The following is an 18926-nucleotide window of genomic DNA, read 5'->3' as shown; positions in this document are numbered from 1 at the left end:
TTTTCTGCATTGCGATAACACTTATCGAAGTCGGGCCAACTCTAATCGTGACTGGCGCTTAATAACAACGACGAAAAGGTGAAAAAAGTCAGAATAAAACACCTAGTACGCATTAAATACTGGATATACATATAATACACAAAGAGAAAACAGGAATACGTATAGTGCTGTAGTTGTAACACAGTTTGCTGTTTGATTGATTACAAAATTTTGTCGTAAAGTCGAGCGTTATCCATATTCAAAGTCGCAAGATGGCCGGAGCTACACTTTTCGAGCGTGCACAGGCCTTGTCCAGTGTGAATCGCGAAGAGGACAGCTCACTGCTGAATAAAATAGTGCGGGATCAGGAAGGTGCGGAGAACGATGAAGAACGCATACGCATCAAGGAGCATGGCATCATGCAGCAGGGTGAGCTCTACAAACAGGAGGGGAAGGCAAAAGAGTTGGCCGACCTCATCAAAGTGACGCGTCCGGTCTTTAGCTCGATTAGCAAGGCCAAGGCAGCGAAACTGGTGCGCTCATTGGTAGACATGTTCCTCGACATGGATGCGGGCACTGGAATTGAGGTGAGTCTTGGGTTTCTCTATTAGCAAAACATTGCCCTTACACAAGATCCCATTTACCCAAAGGTGCAACTTTGCAAAGACTGCATTGAGTGGGCCAAGCAGGAGAAGCGGACCTTTCTGCGGCAATCTCTGGAGGCCCGTCTGATTGCTTTGTACTTCGACACCGCTTTGTACACAGAGGCTCTGGCATTAGGCTCGCAACTGCTAAAGGAGCTCAAAAAGTTGGACGACAAGAATTTGCTGGTCGAAGTTCAGCTGCTAGAGAGCAAAACCTACCATGCATTGAGTAATCTGCCCAAGGCCAGAGCTGCCCTCACCTCGGCCCGGACCACGGCCAATGCCATCTACTGTCCCCCCAAGGTACAGGGTGCCCTCGATCTCCAGTCAGGCATTCTGCATGCGGCCGATGAGCGTGACTTCAAAACCGCCTTCTCCTATTTCTATGAATCCTTCGAAGGCTTCGACAGCGTTGACAGCGTCAAGGCCCTGACCTCTTTAAAGTACATGTTGCTGTGCAAGATTATGCTAGGACACTCGGATGATGTAAATCAGATTGTCAGCGGCAAGCTGGTAAGTAAATTGAGTTGAAATAATTAAGAATAATCCTTAAATAAATGTTCTTCTGTAAACCAGGCCATTACCTATTCGGGTCGCGATGTGGATGCCATGAAAGCGGTAGCAGAAGCCTCACACAAACGCTCCCTCGCCGACTTCCAAAACGCCCTCAAGGAGTACAAAAAGGAACTGGCTGAGGATGTGATTGTGCAGGCGCATTTGGAAACGCTCTATGACACCATGCTGGAGCAGAACCTGTGCCGCATCATTGAGCCCTATTCCTGTGTGCAGGTTGCTCACGTCGCTGAGAGCATTCAGCTGCCCAAGGCGCAGGTGGAGAAGAAGTTGTCTCAAATGATACTCGACAAGAAGTTCAGTGGCATTCTCGATCAGGGAGAAGGTGTACTGATTGTGTTCGAGGAGACGGCCGTGGACAAGACCTACGAGCGTGTGCTGGCGACAATTCAGAGCATGGGCAAGGTGGTGGACACACTCTATCAGAAGGCCAAGAAGCTTTCGTAAACTGGCTGGTAGTGGAGGAGACATTATTCAAATTCAACATGATATCAGCATAACTAGCAGATATTTCATAGTTTCTTTTGGTTTTCTTTTTCTGTTACAACAAATTAACAATTCTCATGCCGATTCCAAGCCAAACAACTCTTCAGTTTCTGCGCAAACAATATAAATCAATCAATTGGCAAAAATAGCAACAGCAAACCCCAATCCCAACCCCAACCTCAACCAGAAAACAAAGCGGAAACCATTATCTAACAAGACAAATTATTAATCATTTTATGGAATCGAATTGTTTGCGCGCGTGCGGTATACTAAGCAAAAATATTCTATTAACTACTTAATAAAACAAATCTAAAAGGCAGCTCGATAAATATATAAAGTAAATTTCCAATCGGTTAGATGAGGGTGTATTTCGATCCTGATCGTTCTACTAGGCCTCATTGGGATCTACGTACTCGCACTATTTTGAAATGTTGATTCCTTTGATAGTCCTTGCTTCAATCAAGCCTCCCATTGTTCTCGTTGGAGATCGACCATTTTAAATATTTTAAAACAATTTAAAATTTTATTAATTTAAGAAATAAATATTTGAATAATGTTGAAGGCAGCCCTAACCACGGAAGTGATGGGTAAGACCCAGACCAGCGCCAAAGTCCGTCCTCTGATTGGCGAATGGGCCACTCATCCACTTGTTGGCTGATCCAGACAGGTCCAAGTGCGTATTACGATCGGCCGAGGACCAGAGGTTGGCTCGTGCCTCGGCCACCAGCTGACGGCCAATGCCGGGGAAATTGCTGTGCGTCAGGCTGGCGCCATGACCTTTGACGTGTGAGTAATCTAGGGCGGCGCCATTGCGTTGGAACTCGAAGCCATTGGCCAGCTTGTTCAACGAGGCGAAGGCCTTGGCATCGAGATTGTGTACACCGTTGTTGAAGTGATTGGCATGCACCTCCTGCTGGAAGACGTCCTTCACGCCGGGAGTGTGGGTCCTGGTTAGAGAGGCACCATGTCCGTGGCTGTATAGAAGGAGAGAATTTCGTTTAGTCACTTTTCTACTAATACGTTCTTCCGATTGACTTACTTGTTGTAGGCCACAGTTCCACCTGTGGTGACGGGACCCGATTTCGTGTTGCCGGCGGCAAAGACCTGACCCACCACATTGTGATCGGGATTGCCAATGCCTTTGGTCAGATCAAGGCGGGCATCAGAGCCCCCAGCCGGGTTGGAGGCCAATGAACCTCCGAGAACCTGACGGCGGGCACGAATAAGACGTGGTGGTGGTGACGGAGGTGGATAGTAGGGCAAGGACTGGTAATACTGAGGCACAGCCTCGGCTACGGCTGCCAGGGCAACGATTGCCACGATGAAAATGCTTCCCTTCTGCATGTTGTCTTGTATTGGCTTTGGAACGAACGAACGCTGACTGATGCCTGATCGCGGCTCACCTTTCGCTTTTATAGCGAAAAGTTCTTCCAAACGTAAAAGCAAACCCCTAGCGCAAGTGGGGAATCACTCATCTTGTGATTCACAAGACTCATCTGCCGCCATCTGTCTTATCAGCTAGAAATTCCCCGCCTCAGGTCTCTTTGGTGATTTACTTTTACATATTATTTCTGTGTGGCCTGTTCTGACCTCTCCACGCCACACCTCCTCCTTCCTGGTCGCATCATCGACGCCACTTGTTGCTCCTTTTGTGTCGATCTCAGCACTTAGGCCCTTTGGCCGACTTGACAGCTTCAAGTGACTGCCTTTGTGGGCTTAATGGAGGAGAAGTGCTTTATCTTGCGCACGACAGATTCTGACAGTTATAAGCGATATCATAACACATTCCTCAATTGATGTCCCGTTTTATCAATATATAGGAGCTCTTATCGCGGGCGATGGGTGGTGGTGGGTGGTATTTTATAATGAGTGAAAGAGAGTCGTAGGACGCGTACTCGCTTGAGTGAAGTTTCGGCCAAGTCCTAATTGAATTCTGTGCGCAGGAGCAGGCTGAAAGGATGCCAGCCGAGAGCGCGGCGTGTGAAACTTTGGCGCCTTGGATGTCAACGAAAAGTTTGCACTGAGAAAAATTTCCTTGATTAATGGGAGATATACAAACGGAGTATACAAAGTGGAATAGTTGGGAATAGTTTGGTAAGTGTTTTTAGCATAAAAAGTCACGTTTATTTTGTCTCTTCTTAGAAATGAGGATTTTGTTTGCTGATAGCCTGATAATTATTAATTGATCTTAAAATTCCTAGAGTGTATACGTATTACGAGTAGAAAAGTCTAGTAAATCCATAATGATCTTACATTCAATTGTGATTTGCTTTGATGTCTCAGATGTGACCTTTTGAGGGTCTGAGCATCCACAGGCCCGGCTCTTATCAGCGCCTAGTCCCCAGCATCTTTGCCGTTTTCCCATAAAAATTAGTTTTCACTTTATACTAATTTTGTTGGTTTTTTTTTTTATTTTGCAAAAATTGGTATATTTTGGGGGACAATTTATTCAAACAAAACCAATGTTTGGTTGGGTTTTTCCCCTCTTGAGATTAGCGGCATACCATCAAGCCGGACGAATTGGGGGACTCATGGCAGCGACAGCGGGCTGGATTAGTCTCAAAAGATCGGCGATGTGCAGTGACTCGCGGCGCACTCGGATGGGGCGTGGATGGGAGGTGGGGCGTGGATTGCTGGGGCGCGGCTTTCCGAGAGTGGCAGCGGCCAGGGCCCAGATGCAGGCGAGCAGCAGAAAAACGAGGCTGAACTTCATTTTGGCAGGTGCGAACAGATCGAACTGAATGCCGATCGATGGAAATGCTTCACTTTATATAGCGCTGCATCGATTCGACTTTGGGCGCCTCCGCGACGGGGATTCTACAAGTTCATCAGCGCAAATCTTCTCATATTTTGCACAATGTCAATGATGTAGACGAGATAGTGGTCTGGTAAGTGATTCCCATCAGTAATCATCTCGATCGATGTACGATGTACCATTTCTTTAGTTCTCTGGTCTTTTTTAAATACAACTAATTTTGGCGCCTGGTTGTCACTTTCGCTTGGTTGTTCTCTCTCTCTCTTTAAAATTCTCTCTGTTTGAGGTCCTTCCTGTGTGGAACACCAGCCGCGTCAAATCTCATTAGACGGAGCAGACACATACACACACGCTCGCACCAGAAACCGAAAACGAAACGAAACGCGCTTGAGCGAGCTTTTCCGCTTTGAGCGCAACATTTTCTTTTTGGGGGCTCTTTTGGAAAATTCTTGGGCAGCTCGTCAAACGTTCGTGTAGAGGCCAGACGCGAGGAAAACTCTGCTTATCGATTACGCACGTAACACACATTTTCCCCTCAACCTAAAGGCCAGTGTCGTCGTCGTGCAAAAGTTACAAACAATTAAAAACCGTATTTTGGGTGTGTGTAATCCTATTATATTTACTTGAATTAAAGATTTAAAGTTTACATAATTATCTGTGGAACAAGGCTCGTCTCAAGTGTCTCTGTCTCTGGCTTTGGCCTTCAAAGAAGTGTGCGAAAAAATATATTGTATATGTACGAGTATATAGACAGAGATACATCCTCACGTGTGTGCCATAGAAAATGGATTACAGATTTAGAATATCGCCAGATCCCTTGTAAATTGTTGTACAAGTTACCAAGGACTTTTAATCTACGCAATAACGCAATAACATATTTTAAAAAACTGCTTTTTCTGATTACTGTTTTGAATCTACAAAGCTTTCGACTTGAGATTTTAAGGCTTTAATTTCATCAGATTATGTATGTTTCAAAGGCCCTTTTCTTTATAAATACATATGTATGTACATATGTATATACAGACACCATTGAATAGAAATTACTCATTCGCTCATGTCGCAGGAAAAGCTCAAAGCTAATGCAATCCGCTCAACTGAATTGAGCTCTCTCTTGGCAGAGGGAAAGCGCGGTTTGTTTAGCTCTCTCCGAGTCTCAACCTGTGCTTGCACGATGTGTTTTGCACCGACAAGACTAGAGGGAAATATTCAAGGCACTATGGTGATTAAATGGGTCTGGAAATAGAGGAAAAACAAGCACGTTTTCCTTATCAAATGGCTGACTTTTAATGAGTCTGCCAGAATGCCCAAATTTTCCCATTTAAAATATGCCCTGGTGGAAAAACGTATCGTGTAGCTGCAGGTTCAGCCATTCTCCGAGTCTTTTGCTCACATTTGAAGCGGAAGGAGAGTGAGGCTCATTCAAAAGCGAAAAGAGAAGGGCGAAAAGCAAAAGAGTGGGAGAAATGTGAAAAGGAAGCATCTGACAATTGTAATTACAGACATCTTCTGCATACAAAGGACAAAGGAAGTCGGTAGGACATGAGCTATTTCCGTTTTGGGTTCCTCTAATCCCAAATTTGAGAGGCCATGATTACACTGCTTAACAAAACAAAGAAGAGTGTCAGGAATGGCTCACAGGATAGATCCTGTATACCTTTGAGTCTAATTGTCTATCTGTGAATGTTTAATCTGCGCACCATGCCTACTATTTTGCCCACCGGTGTACTTTAGTATGGGAAAAGGATTGCAGGCTGATGCGCTCTTTGATCTGTGGGGGGTAGCGGGAGGAACAGGGTTCAGCAAAGAGACAAAACGTTTGACATCCTCCTCTATTGTATTCTGTATTTCACAGCTGCCGAATGATAATGAAAGTGATGATGAGACTGTAAGTGGGGGAAAAAAGCAAAGAACGAGACCCACTGGGACGAAGAAAGTGGAAGCAAGAGCCAAATAACCAAGAGAGAGCACTGAAGGAAAGCGGTTGAAGGGGAGGAAAGAGCGAGGGTAATACCAAGGAACTAAATACCATAATGAATCCCTACAATGCTGGAGGAGGAGGCGGAGCTCCACCCAATCCCTTTGGGGCGCCATCAGCGGTAGCACCTGGCTATGGCCAGCAGGGTGCGGGTTACGGCTATGAGCAGCAGTCAACAGGTGGCTACGACCAGGGCAACTACTGGGGGGAGCAGCAGGCAGCTGGATACGGTCCTGCAGGGGCCAGGCCTCGCATGGATGTGGAGGCGACCGGCGAGGTGGATCCCAATTTGTAGGTACCCCCTCCACAGAGCGGCTCCGCGAGATACTGAACAAGATACTTTCCCCAATTGCAGATATCCGGAGGCCAAGGAATCTACGCACAAAATACGCGGCCACTCGGACATCCTGGAAATGTTCTTCGGCGCGAGCACCGAACGGGAGTTGATACCGGTTAAGAGCTTCTACTTTTTCTTCTACGCGGCCTTCGGCTCGCTCTTCCCGCTGATGGGCGTCTACTTCAAGCAGATGGGCATGAATCCGGGCCAGTGCGGCATCCTGGTGGGCATGCGGCCGTTCGTCGAGTTCCTGTCGGCCCCCTTCTGGGGATCCTACGCAGATCGCTGTCGCCAGGGCAAGAAGGTGCTGCTGGGCTCGCTGGCCTGCTGGGTGCTTTTCACCATTCCGCTGAGCTTCATCCGGCCGGAGGCCATCAACTGCATCGAGCGCCGGAATGCCACGGACTTTGTCCTGACCTACACGCGTACCAAGCGCGATCTCTCGGCCATGTACGACTGGGATCAGGGTAGGTAGATCTACATCTTTCCTACCAAATGTATTTCGTATTTTTTAAATATAATACCGCTAATATCTGATCTCTAGTTTCCTGCAATATCAGAGCATAATATTAGTACTTTGATAATATCGAATGATTTTCCACAGATCAGGGCACTATGCCCGCGGAGGAGGCCCTGGAGGAGGCCGAGGCCGCTCACAGCCGGAGCAAGAGATCCCTGCTGTTGCCCAGAATAGATGCGGGCATCTCGCCGGTGCACATCAACTTTGTGAGCAACTACGACGACAAGTACCATCGCGACTATGTGACGCCCATCTTCAGTTCCATGGTCTACAGGACGCCGGTGGGGACAGAGACAGGAAGAGACAATCTGCCACGATGATTACTGACCTCTTGATCTTCGCTTCTTTTAGGATATCCAAAAGGCCTTCTTTCTGCTGCTGCTGGTGATCCTCATTGGGGAGTTCTTCAGTGCCCCGGCCATCACTCTGGCGGACTCGGCGGTGATAACGCTGCTGGGCGAGGATGCGGACAAGTATGGACACCAGCGCATGTTCGGCTCGCTTGGCTGGGGCATCTCCATGTTCCTGGTGGGCATTGCCCTCGACCACTCTACCTCGTTCTCCAACCATCCCTGCGGTGCGGGCAACAAGGAGAAGAACTACAATATCTGCTTCTCCATCTTCTCGGTGCTGATGACCTGCGCCATCATCTCGGCCTCGAAGATCACCTTCAAGTACGATCCGCTGGACGAGCAGCAGCAGGCCTCCGCACAGTTTGTGGACCCCAGCAAGAAGGCCGCCGAGGATGAGTCGATGAACCAGCTGGCCGCTCAGCTCAATCTACCATCACTGGCAGTGGGTAGCGGCAGCGCCGCCTCAGGGGGCGCCAGTAGTTTCCCGGCCGGCGGCCATCAGCCACAGCCGCACATTGGGGCCGAGTCCAAGGTGTTCGCGCAGACGGCCAAGGAGCTGCCCGAGTGGATGACGGTGCTCACGCACTTCAAGGACGTGAAGACGGCCTCGTTTCTGTTCGTTGCCTGGTTCATGGGCTTCGGGATCGGCCTGATCTTCACCTTTCTGTTCTGGCACCTGCAGGACTATGGCGGCACGCCCACCCTCTTCGGTGTGGCGTCCGTGATCAATCACGTGTCCGAGATCTTTGCCTACTTCTTCAGCTTCCGTCTGATCACCCAGATCGGCCACGTCAAGGTCCTTTGCCTGGGCCTGATCGGCAATGTCCTGCGATTCCTGTACATCTCGTACCTGACCAATCCCTGGATGGTGCTCCCCTTCGAGCTGATGCAGGGCATCACCCATGCCGCCGTCTGGGCTGCCTGCTGCTCGTACATTGCCCACAACACGCCCAAGCACCTGCGTGCCTCCGGCCAGGGCGTGCTCCAGGGCATCCACCATGGGCTCGGTCGCGGCTGTGGCGCCATTATTGGGGGAATGTTCGTCACCTACTACGGTACTACTGCTACCTTCCGTTGGTATGGTATTGCCTGCCTCCTGGTGCTCGGCCTCTTTATTTTCGTCAACTTCTATCGCAAGGAGCAGGGCTTCATCTCAGACATACCCGTCACCGAGGATCCGCATCAGGTGAGTTTACCCAATGCCCGAGCTACCAATACGCTAATCCTGTCTTGCCTCCAGGTGGCCGAAGAAACCTCGCATCTGGCGCCGCATGGGGTGCCCAGCAATCCCATACCACAGGCCCTGTCCAACTCTCGTCTGAACGAGATGAATCCCAATGGCGGACCCTACGGCACCTATCAGACCACTGGCGGCAATCTGGATATTCCCGGCGCCAATCCGCACAATCCATTCGCGCAGTAAGGACACACAATACAGTGCAGTCCCCCAGTACAGTCACAGTCACTCATGTAATCCGAAAATGAATGAACGAAAGAACAACAATAAATATAACCGCAAACATATCTTGGACATTGGCCTGCAAAAAAAATATATATATTGCATAACGCATAACGCTTTATTTTGATTTGTTGTGCAATCAATATACGATCTGCAAATAGCATAGAATACAATATACAACAAAAACCACACATACACATATATTTTATATAGGAAATACCATATACGCAGGGCAGGAAGGGAAGCATCCACATCGGGTATAAATATGGATATTGTACGACTAAACGGTGGGTGGTTACGGTTGCAAACACTCCAATTGCTAATTCAATATTTTCTTTAAAAAATACAAACATTTAGGTACTTTTTCCTGTAGTTTTGATGTATTTCTTAGTTAAAGTATAGAATAAATTCTATAATACTTAATTTATAATGACACCGTGATTGCAGTTGATAAAACAGATACAATTTTGAAAGAATTTTTTCATAGCTGCTGGCAATACAAATACATAAGTAATACTATACAATATATATAGAAACAACACTGTGCAATCTATAATATTTATAGGCCTGTTATATTTCATTTGCAACGCACTGGAAGCTCTAGCCGCCACCAGCCAGTGCAACCTTTTTGTTGGGCGATCACCAATCAAATCACGCATAAAATCACCAATCAAATCACCCATGAAATCACACATAAAGTACCTATAAATCATGTAACACAAACAAACAAAACGAGAGTAGGAAACACTTAAATAACCAATATTAAAATCATAGCTCCATAAAGGAATATTTACTAATTAAACGAAAGAAAGCATTAAACACAACTAAAACGAGGGGGAACGTTGTGAGTTGCTGCGGAGACCGCAACTCTAAATTTATACCCGATACTAAGTCAGTACGGCTCTCCTCCGGCAGACGCCGCTAATATTAAACGACACGACAAAGAGTGCGTGCGAGAGAGACAGAAAATCAGTCTGAGCGTGACGTCGGGCGCTGCGTAGCCACTGCAAATTGATTTGTTCCTATTGGCTATAAAAATGATCTGATCTGATCCAGATTCAGCAATCTGATAGATATGGTCATTATCTATGATTCTGCGTTTTTAGTTTTCTCGAATGTGCAATATTGTGGATGCAACAGATTTTCGTCCTTTGTGGAGGCGGAAAAGGGTGGGGCGAAATTCTGAGATATACGTTTTATAGTGAGATCTAACAGAAGTGCGGATACCAATTTTGGTTACTCTAGCCTTAATAGTCTCTGAGATTTGTGGATGCCCCAGATTTGCATCCTTTGCGGGGCGGAAGGGGGTGTGGCGAAATTTGGACACGAAACGGTCAAGGTCCGATATCACAGGAGTGTGGATACCAAATTTGGTTGCTCTGGCTCTTATAGGTTCTGAGATCCTTGAACTCATATTTTGCAATTGACAAAACCGACCATGAAACCTGTGTGTTAGAGAGAGACAGAGCGAGAAAGAATGAAATTGTTTTCTTGATTCTGGCTATAATCATTATTCGATCTGGTTCAGATTTTGCACTGTAGAAGATATGGTCATCCTCACCGATTCTGAGTTTTTGGTTTTATCGTATCTTTAAAAATGTGGATGCCACAGATTTTCGTCTTTTGTGGGGGCGGAAGTGGGCGGGGCGAAGTTTTGAAATATTTTTGTAGCAGTGACATATCACAGAAGTCTGGATCCAAAACATCGTTGCTCTAGCTCTTATAGTCTTTGAGCACTAGGCGCTGAAGGGGACGGACGGACGGACGGACGGACGGACGGACGGACGGACAGGGCTCAATCGACTCGGCTATTGATGCTGATCAAGAATATATATACTTTATGGGGTCGAAAACGATTCCTTCTGGACGTTACACACATCCACTTTTACCACAAATCTAATATACCCCAATACTCATTTTGAGTATCGGGTATAAAAAACTAAAACGAGGTGGAACGTTGTGAGTTGCTGCGGACACCGCAACTCTACAGTTATACCCGATACTAAGTCAGTATGGCTCTCCTGCGGCAGACGCCGCTAATATTGAACCACGCGACAAAGAGTGCGTGCGAGAGAGACAGAAAATCAGTCTGAGCGTGACGTCGGGCGCTGCGTAGCCACTGAAAATTGATTTCTTGCTTTTGGCTACAAAAATGATCCGATCTGATCCAGATTCAGCAATCTGATAGATATGATCATTATCTATGATTCTGCGTTTTTAGTTTTCTCGAATGTGCAATATTGTGGATGCAACAGATTTTCGTCCTTTGTGGGGGCGGAAGGGAGTGGGGCGAAATTCTGAGATATACGTTTAAGGGGTGGATCTAACAGAAGTGCGGATACCAAATTTGGTTACTCTAGCCTTAATAGTCTCTGAGTTTTGTGGATGCCCCACATTTTCGTCCTTTGCGGGGGCGGAAGGGGGTGTGGCGAAATTCGGACACGAAACGGTCAAGGTCCGATATCACAGGAGTGTGGATACCAAATTTGGTTGCTCTGGCTCTTATAGGTTCTGAGATCCTTGAACTCATATTTTGCAATTGACAAAACCGACCATGAAACCTGTGTGTTAAAGAGAGACAGAGCGAGAAAGAATGAAATTGTTTTCTTGATTCTGGCTATAATCATTATACGATCTGGTTCAGATTTTGCACTGTAGAAGATATGGTCATCCTCACCGATTCTGCGTTTTTGGTTTTATCGTATCTTTAAAAATGTGGATGCCACAGATTTTCGTCCTTTGTGGGGGCGGAAGTGGGCGGGGCGAAGTTTTGAAATATTTTTGTAGCAGTGACATATCACAGAAGTCTGGATCCAAAACATCGTTGCTCTAGCTCTTATAGTCTTTGAGCACTAGGCGCTGAAGGGGACGGACAGACGGACGGACGGACGGACGGACGGACGGACGGACAGACGGACAGACAGACAGGGCTCAATCGACTCGGCTATTGATGCTGATCAAGAATATATATACTTTATGGGGTCGGAAACGATTCCTTCTGGACGTTACACACATCCTCTTTTACCTCAAATCTAATATACCCCAATACTCATTTTGAGTATCGGGTATAACGAGGGGGAACGTTGTGAGTTGCTGCGGACACCGCAACTCTACTGTTATACCCGATACTAAGTCAGTATGGCTCTCCTCCGGCAGACGCCGCTAATATTAAACGACACGACAAAGAGTGCGTGCGAGAGAGACAGAAAATCAGTCTGAGCGTGACGTCGGGCGCTGCGTAGCCACTGCAAATTGATTTGTTCCTATTAGCTATAAAAATGATCTGATCTGATCCAGATTCAGCAATCTGATAGATATGGTCATTATCTATGATTCTGCGTTTTTAGTTTTCTCGAATGTGCAATATTGTGGATGCAACAGATTTTCGTTCTTTGTGGAGGCGGAAAAGGGTGGGGCGAAATTCTGAGATATACGTTTTATAGTGAGATCTAACAGAAGTGCGGATACCAAATTTGGTTACTCTAGCCTTAATAGTCTCTGAGATTTGTGGATGCCCCAGATTTTCATCCTTTGCGGGGGCGGAAGGGGTGTGGCGAAATTTGGACACGAAACGGTCAAGGTCCGATATCACAGGAGTGTGGATACCAAATTTGGTTGCTCTGGCTCTTATAGGTTCTGAGATCCTTGAACTCATATTTTGCAATTGACAAACCCGACCATGAAACCTGTGTGTTAGAGAGAGACAGAACGAGAAAGAATGAAATTGTTTTCTTGATTCTGGCTATAATCATTATTCGATCTGGTTCAGATTTTGCACTGTAGAAGATATGGTCATCCTCACCGATTCTGCGTTTTTGGTTTTATCGTATCTTTAAAAATGTGGATGCCACAGATTTTCGTCTTTTGTGGGGGCGGAAGTGGACGGGGCGAAGTTTTGAAATATTTTTGTAGCAGTGACATATCACAGAAGCCTGGATCCAAAACATCGTTGCTCTAGCTCTTATAGTCTTTGAGCACTAGGCGCTGAAGGGGACGGACGGACGGACGGACGGACGGACGGACGGACGGACGGACGGACAGGGCTCAATCGACTCGGCTATTGATGCTGATCAAGAATATATATACTTTATGGGGTCGAAAACGATTCCTTCTGGACGTTACACACATCCACTTTTACCACAAATCTAATATACCCCAATACTCATTTTGAGTATCGGGTATAAAAAACTAAAACGAGGTGGAACGTTGTGAGTTGCTGCGGACACCGCAACTCTACAGTTATACCCGATACTAAGTCAGTATGGCTCTCCTGCGGCAGACGCCGCTAATATTGAACCACGCGACAAAGAGTGCGTGCGAGAGAGACAGAAAATCAGTCTGAGCGTGACGTCGGGCGCTGCGTAGCCACTGAAAATTGATTTCTTGCTTTTGGCTACAAAAATGATCCGATCTGATCCAGATTCAACAATCTGATAGATATGGTCATTATCTATGATTCTGCGTTTTTAGTTTTCTCGAATGTGCAATATTGTGGATGCAACAGATTTTCGTCTTTTGTGGGGGCGGAAGGGGGTGGGGCGAAATTCTGAGATATACGTTTTATAGTGAGATCTAACAGAAGTGCGGATACCAAATTTGGTTACTCTAGCCTTAATAGTCTCTGAGATTTGTGGATGCCCCAGATTTTCGTCCTTTGCGGGGGCGGAAGGGGGTGTGGCGAAATTTGGACACGAAACGGTCAAGGTCCGATATCACAGGAGTGTGGATACCAAATTTAGTTGCTCTGGCTCTTATAGGTTCTGAGATCCTTGAACTCATATTTTGCAATTGACAAAACCGACCATGAAACCTGTGTGTTAGAGAGAGACAGAGCGAGAAAGAATGAAATTGTTTTCTTGATTCTGGCTATAATCATTATTCGATCTGGTTCAGATTTTGCACTGTAGAAGATATGGTCATCCTCACCGATTCTGCGTTTTTGGTTTTATCGTATCTATAAAAATGTGGATGCCACAGATTTTCGTCTTTTGTGGGGCGGAAGTGGGCGGGGCGAAGTTTTGAAATATTTTTGTAGCAGTGACATATCACAGAAGCCTGGATCCAAAACATCGTTGCTCTAGCTCTTATAGTCTTTGAGCACTAGGCGCTGAAGGGGACGGACGGACGGACGGACGGACGGACGGACGGACAGGGCTCAATCGACTCGGCTATTGATGCTGATCAAGAATATATATACTTTATGGGGTCGAAAACGATTCCTTCTGGACGTTACACACATCCACTTTTACCACAAATCTAATATACCCCAATACTCATTTTGAGTATCGGGTATAAAAAACTAAAACGAGGTGGAACGTTGTGAGTTGCTGCGGACACCGCAACTCTACAGTTATACCCGATACTAAGTCAGTATGGCTCTCCTGCGGCAGACGCCGCTAATATTGAACCACGCGACAAAGAGTGCGTGCGAGAGAGACAGAAAATCAGTCTGAGCGTGACGTCGGGCGCTGCGTAGCCACTGAAAATTGATTTCTTGCTTTTGGCTACAAAAATGATCCGATCTGATCCAGATTCAGCAATCTGATAGATATGGTCATTATCTATGATTCTGCGTTTTTAGTTTTCTCGAATGTGCAATATTGTGGATGCAACAGATTTTCGTCTTTTGTGGGGCGGAAGGGGGTGGGGCGAAATTCTGAGATATACGTTTTATAGTGAGATCTAACAGAAGTGCGGATACCAAATTTGGTTACTCTAGCCTTAATAGTCTCTGAGATTTGTGGATGCCCCAGATTTTCGTCCTTTGCGGGGGCGGAAGGGGGTGTGGCGAAATTTGGACACGAAACGGTCAAGGTCCGATATCACAGGAGTGTGGATACCAAATTTAGTTGCTCTGGCTCTTATAGGTTCTGAGATCCTTGAACTCATATTTTGCAATTGACAAAACCGACCATGAAACCTGTGTGTTAGAGAGAGACAGAGCGAGAAAGAATGAAATTGTTTTCTTGATTCTGGCTATAATCATTATACGATCTGGTTCAGATTTTGCACTGTAGAAGATATGGTCATCCTCACCGATTCTGCGTTTTTGGTTTTATCGTATCTTTAAAAATGTGGATGCCACAGATTTTCGTCCTTTGTGGGGGCGGAAGTGGGCGGGGCGAAGTTTTGAAATATTTTTGTAGCAGTGACATATCACAGAAGTCTGGATCCAAAACATCGTTGCTCTAGCTCTTATAGTCTTTGAGCACTAGGCGCTGAAGGGGACGGACGGACGGACAGACGGACGGACGGACGGACGGACGGACAGACGGACAGACAGACAGGGCTCAATCGACTCGGCTATTGATGCTGATCAAGAATATATATACTTTATGGGGTCGGAAACGATTCCTTCTGGACGTTACACACATCCTCTTTTACCTTAAATCTAATATACCCCAATACTCATTTTGAGTATCGGGTATAACGAGGGGGAACGTTGTGAGTTGCTGCGGACACCGCAACTCTACTGTTATACCCGATACTAAGTCAGTATGGCTCTCCTCCGGCAGACGCCGCTAATATTAAACGACACGACAAAGAGTGCGTGCGAGAGAGACAGAAAATCAGTCTGAGCGTGACGTCGGGCGCTGCGTAGCCACTGCAAATTGATTTGTTCCTATTAGCTATAAAAATGATCTGATCTGATCCAGATTCAGCAATCTGATAGATATGGTCATTATCTATGATTCTGCGTTTTTAGTTTTCTCGAATGTGCAATATTGTGGATGCAACAGATTTTCGTCCTTTGTGGAGGCGGAAAAGGGTGGGGCGAAATTCTGAGATATACGTTTTATAGTGAGATCTAACAGAAGTGCGGATACCAAATTTGGTTACTCTAGCCTTAATAGTCTCTGAGATTTGTGGATGCCCCAGATTTGCATCCTTTGCGGGGGCGGAAGGGGGTGTGGCGAAATTTGGACACGAAACGGTCAAGGTCCGATATCACAGGAGTGTGGATACCAAATTTGGTTGCTCTGGCTCTTATAGGTTCTGAGATCCTTGAACTCATATTTTGCAATTGACAAAACCGACCATGAAACCTGTGTGTTAGAGAGAGACAGAGCGAGAAAGAATGAAATTGTTTTCTTGATTCTGGCTATAATCATTATTCGATCTGGTTCAGATTTTGCACTGTAGAAGATATGGTCATCCTCACCGATTCTGCGTTTTTGGTTTTATCGTATCTTTAAAAATGTGGATGCCACAGATTTTCGTCTTTTGTGGGGGCGGAAGTGGGCGGGGCGAAGTTTTGAAATATTTTTGTAGCAGTGACATATCACAGAAGCCTGGATCCAAAACATCGTTGCTCTAGATCTTATAGTCTTTGAGCACTAGGCGCTGAAGGGGACGGACGGACGGACAGACGGACGGACGGACGGACGGACGGACAGACGGACAGACAGACAGGGCTCAATCGACTCGGCTATTGATGCTGATCAAGAATATATATACTTTATGGGGTCGGAAACGATTCCTTCTGGACGTTACACACATCCTCTTTTACCTTAAATCTAATATACCCCAATACTCATTTTGAGTATCGGGTATAACGAGGGGGAACGTTGTGAGTTGCTGCGGACACCGCAACTCTACTGTTATACCCGATACTAAGTCAGTATGGCTCTCCTCCGGCAGACGCCGCTAATATTAAACGACACGACAAAGAGTGCGTGCGAGAGAGACAGAAAATCAGTCTGAGCGTGACGTCGGGCGCTGCGTAGCCACTGCAAATTGATTTGTTCCTATTAGCTATAAAAATGATCTGATCTGATCCAGATTCAGCAATCTGATAGATATGGTCATTATCTATGATTCTGCGTTTTTAGTTTTCTCGAATGTGCAATATTGTGGATGCAACAGATTTTCGTCCTTTGTGGAGGCGGAAAAGGGTGGGGCGAAATTCTGAGATATACGTTTTATAGTGAGATCTAACAGAAGTGCGGATACCAAATTTGGTTCCTCTAGCCTTAATAGTCTCTGAGATTTGTGGATGCCCCAGATTTTCGTCCTTTGCGGGGGCGGAAGGGGGTGTGGCGAAATTTGGACACGAAACGGTCAAGGTCCGATATCACAGGAGTGTGGATACCAAATTTGGTTGCTCTGGCTCTTATAGGTTCTGAGATCCTTGAACTCATATTTTGCAATTGACAAAACCGACCATGAAACCTGTGTGTTAGAGAGAGACAGAGCGAGAAAGAATAAAATTGTTTTCTTGATTCTGGCTATAATCATTATTCGATCTGGTTCAGATTTTGCACTGTAGAAGATATGGTCATCCTCACCGATTCTGCGTTTTTGGTTTTATCGTATCTTTAAAAATGTGGATGCCACAGATTTTCGTCTTTTGTGGGGGCGGAAGTGGGCGGGGCGAAGTTTTGAAATATTTTTGTAGCAGTGACATATCACAGAAGTCTGGATCCAAAACATCGTTGCTCTAGCTCTTATAGTCTTTGAGCACTAGGCGCTGAAGGGGACGGACGGACGGACGGACGGACGGACGGACGGACGGACGGACGGACGGACAGGGCTCAATCGACTCGGCTATTGATGCTGATCAAGAATATATATACTTTATGGGGTCGAAAACGATTCCTTCTGGACGTTACACACATCCACTTTTACCACAAATCTAATATACCCCAATACTCATTTTGAGTATCGGGTATAAAAAACTAAAACGAGGTGGAACGTTGTGAGTTGCTGCGGACACCGCAACTCTACAGTTATACCCGATACTAAGTCAGTATGGCTCTCCTGCGGCAGACGCCGCTAATATTGAACCACGCGACAAAGAGTGCGTGCGAGAGAGACAGAAAATCAGTCTGAGCGTGACGTCGGGCGCTGCGTAGCCACTGAAAATTGATTTCTTGCTTTTGGCTACAAAAATGATCCGATCTGATCCAGGTTCAGCAATCTGATAGATATGGTCATTATCTATGATTCTGCGTTTTTAGTTTTCTCGAATGTGCAATATTGTGGATGCAACAGATTTTCGTCTTTTGTGGGGCGGAAGGGGGTGGGGCGAAATTCTGAGATATACGTTTTATAGTGAGATCTAACAGAAGTGCGGATACCAAATTTGGTTACTCTAGCCTTAATAGTCTCTGAGATTTGTGGATGCCCCAGATTTTCGTCCTTTGCGGGGGCGGAAGGGGGTGTGGCGCAATTTGGACACGAAACGGTCAAGGTCCGATATCACAGGAGTGTGGATACCAAATTTGGTTGCTCTGGCTCTTATAGGTTCTGAGATCCTTGAACTCATATTTTGCAATTGATAAAACCGACCATGAAACCTGTGTGTTAGTGAGAGACAGAGCGAGAAAGAATGAAATTGTTTTCTTGATTCTGGCTATAATCATTATACGATCTGGTTCAGATTTTGCACTGTAGAAGATATGGTCATCCTCACCGATTCTGCGATTTTGGTTTTATCGTATCTTTAAAAATGTGGATGCCACAGATTTTCGTCCTTTGTGGGGGCGGAAGTGGGCGGGGCGAAGTTTTGAAATATTTTTGTAGCAGTGACATATCACAGAAGTATGGATCCAAAACATCGTTGCTCTAGCTCTTATAGTCTTTGAGCACTAGGCGCTGAAGGGGACGGACGGACGGACAGACGGACGGACGGACGGACGGACGGACAGACGGACAGACAGACAGGGCTCAATCGACTCGGCTATTGATGCTGATCAAGAATATATATACTTTATGGGGTCGGAAACGATTCCTTCTGGACGTTACACACATCCTCTTTTACCTCAAATCTAATATACCCCAATACTCATTTTGAGTATCGGGTATAACGAGGGGGAACGTTGTGAGTTGCTGCGGACACCGCA

General features: G+C 46.1%; 3 protein-coding genes across 3 annotated transcripts; 2 read left to right on the top strand and 1 right to left on the bottom strand.

Moving 5' to 3' along the window:
• The first annotated feature begins 27 nt into the window (after positions 1-27).
• Positions 28-2001, top strand: LOC117190462 (26S proteasome non-ATPase regulatory subunit 11-like). Its single transcript, XM_033395534.1, has 3 exons — positions 28-566; positions 630-1136; positions 1200-2001. Exons 1-3 carry the CDS (start codon positions 252-254, stop codon positions 1641-1643), a joined length of 1266 nt encoding a protein of 421 aa, XP_033251425.1. The 5' UTR covers positions 28-251; the 3' UTR covers positions 1644-2001.
• Positions 2002-2183: 182 nt separating this feature from the next.
• On the bottom strand, positions 2184-3075 carry LOC108159948 (attacin-A-like). The gene is made up of 2 exons (XM_017293606.2): positions 2722-3075; positions 2184-2656 (listed from the first exon to the last, which is right to left on the bottom strand). Exons 1-2 carry the CDS (start codon positions 3024-3026, stop codon positions 2251-2253), a joined length of 711 nt encoding a protein of 236 aa, XP_017149095.2. The 5' UTR covers positions 3027-3075; the 3' UTR covers positions 2184-2250.
• Positions 3076-4866: 1791 nt separating this feature from the next.
• Positions 4867-9914, top strand: LOC117190461 (major facilitator superfamily domain-containing protein 6-like). Its single transcript, XM_033395533.1, has 6 exons — positions 4867-5035; positions 6290-6703; positions 6768-7216; positions 7354-7550; positions 7621-8808; positions 8863-9914. The coding sequence occupies exons 2-6, from the start codon at positions 6468-6470 to the stop codon at positions 9043-9045; spliced, it is 2253 nt and encodes a 750-aa protein (XP_033251424.1). The 5' UTR covers positions 4867-5035; positions 6290-6467; the 3' UTR covers positions 9046-9914.
• Positions 9915-18926: the final 9012 nt, after the last annotated feature.

The sequence above is a fragment of the Drosophila miranda genome (genome assembly GCF_003369915.1).
Source record: "Drosophila miranda strain MSH22 chromosome Y unlocalized genomic scaffold, D.miranda_PacBio2.1 Contig_Y1_pilon, whole genome shotgun sequence".
Lineage (NCBI taxonomy): Eukaryota > Metazoa > Arthropoda > Insecta > Diptera > Drosophilidae > Drosophila > Drosophila miranda.
The sequence above is the reverse complement of the archived record's forward strand: the minus strand, read 5'-3'. Positions and strand labels throughout refer to the sequence as shown.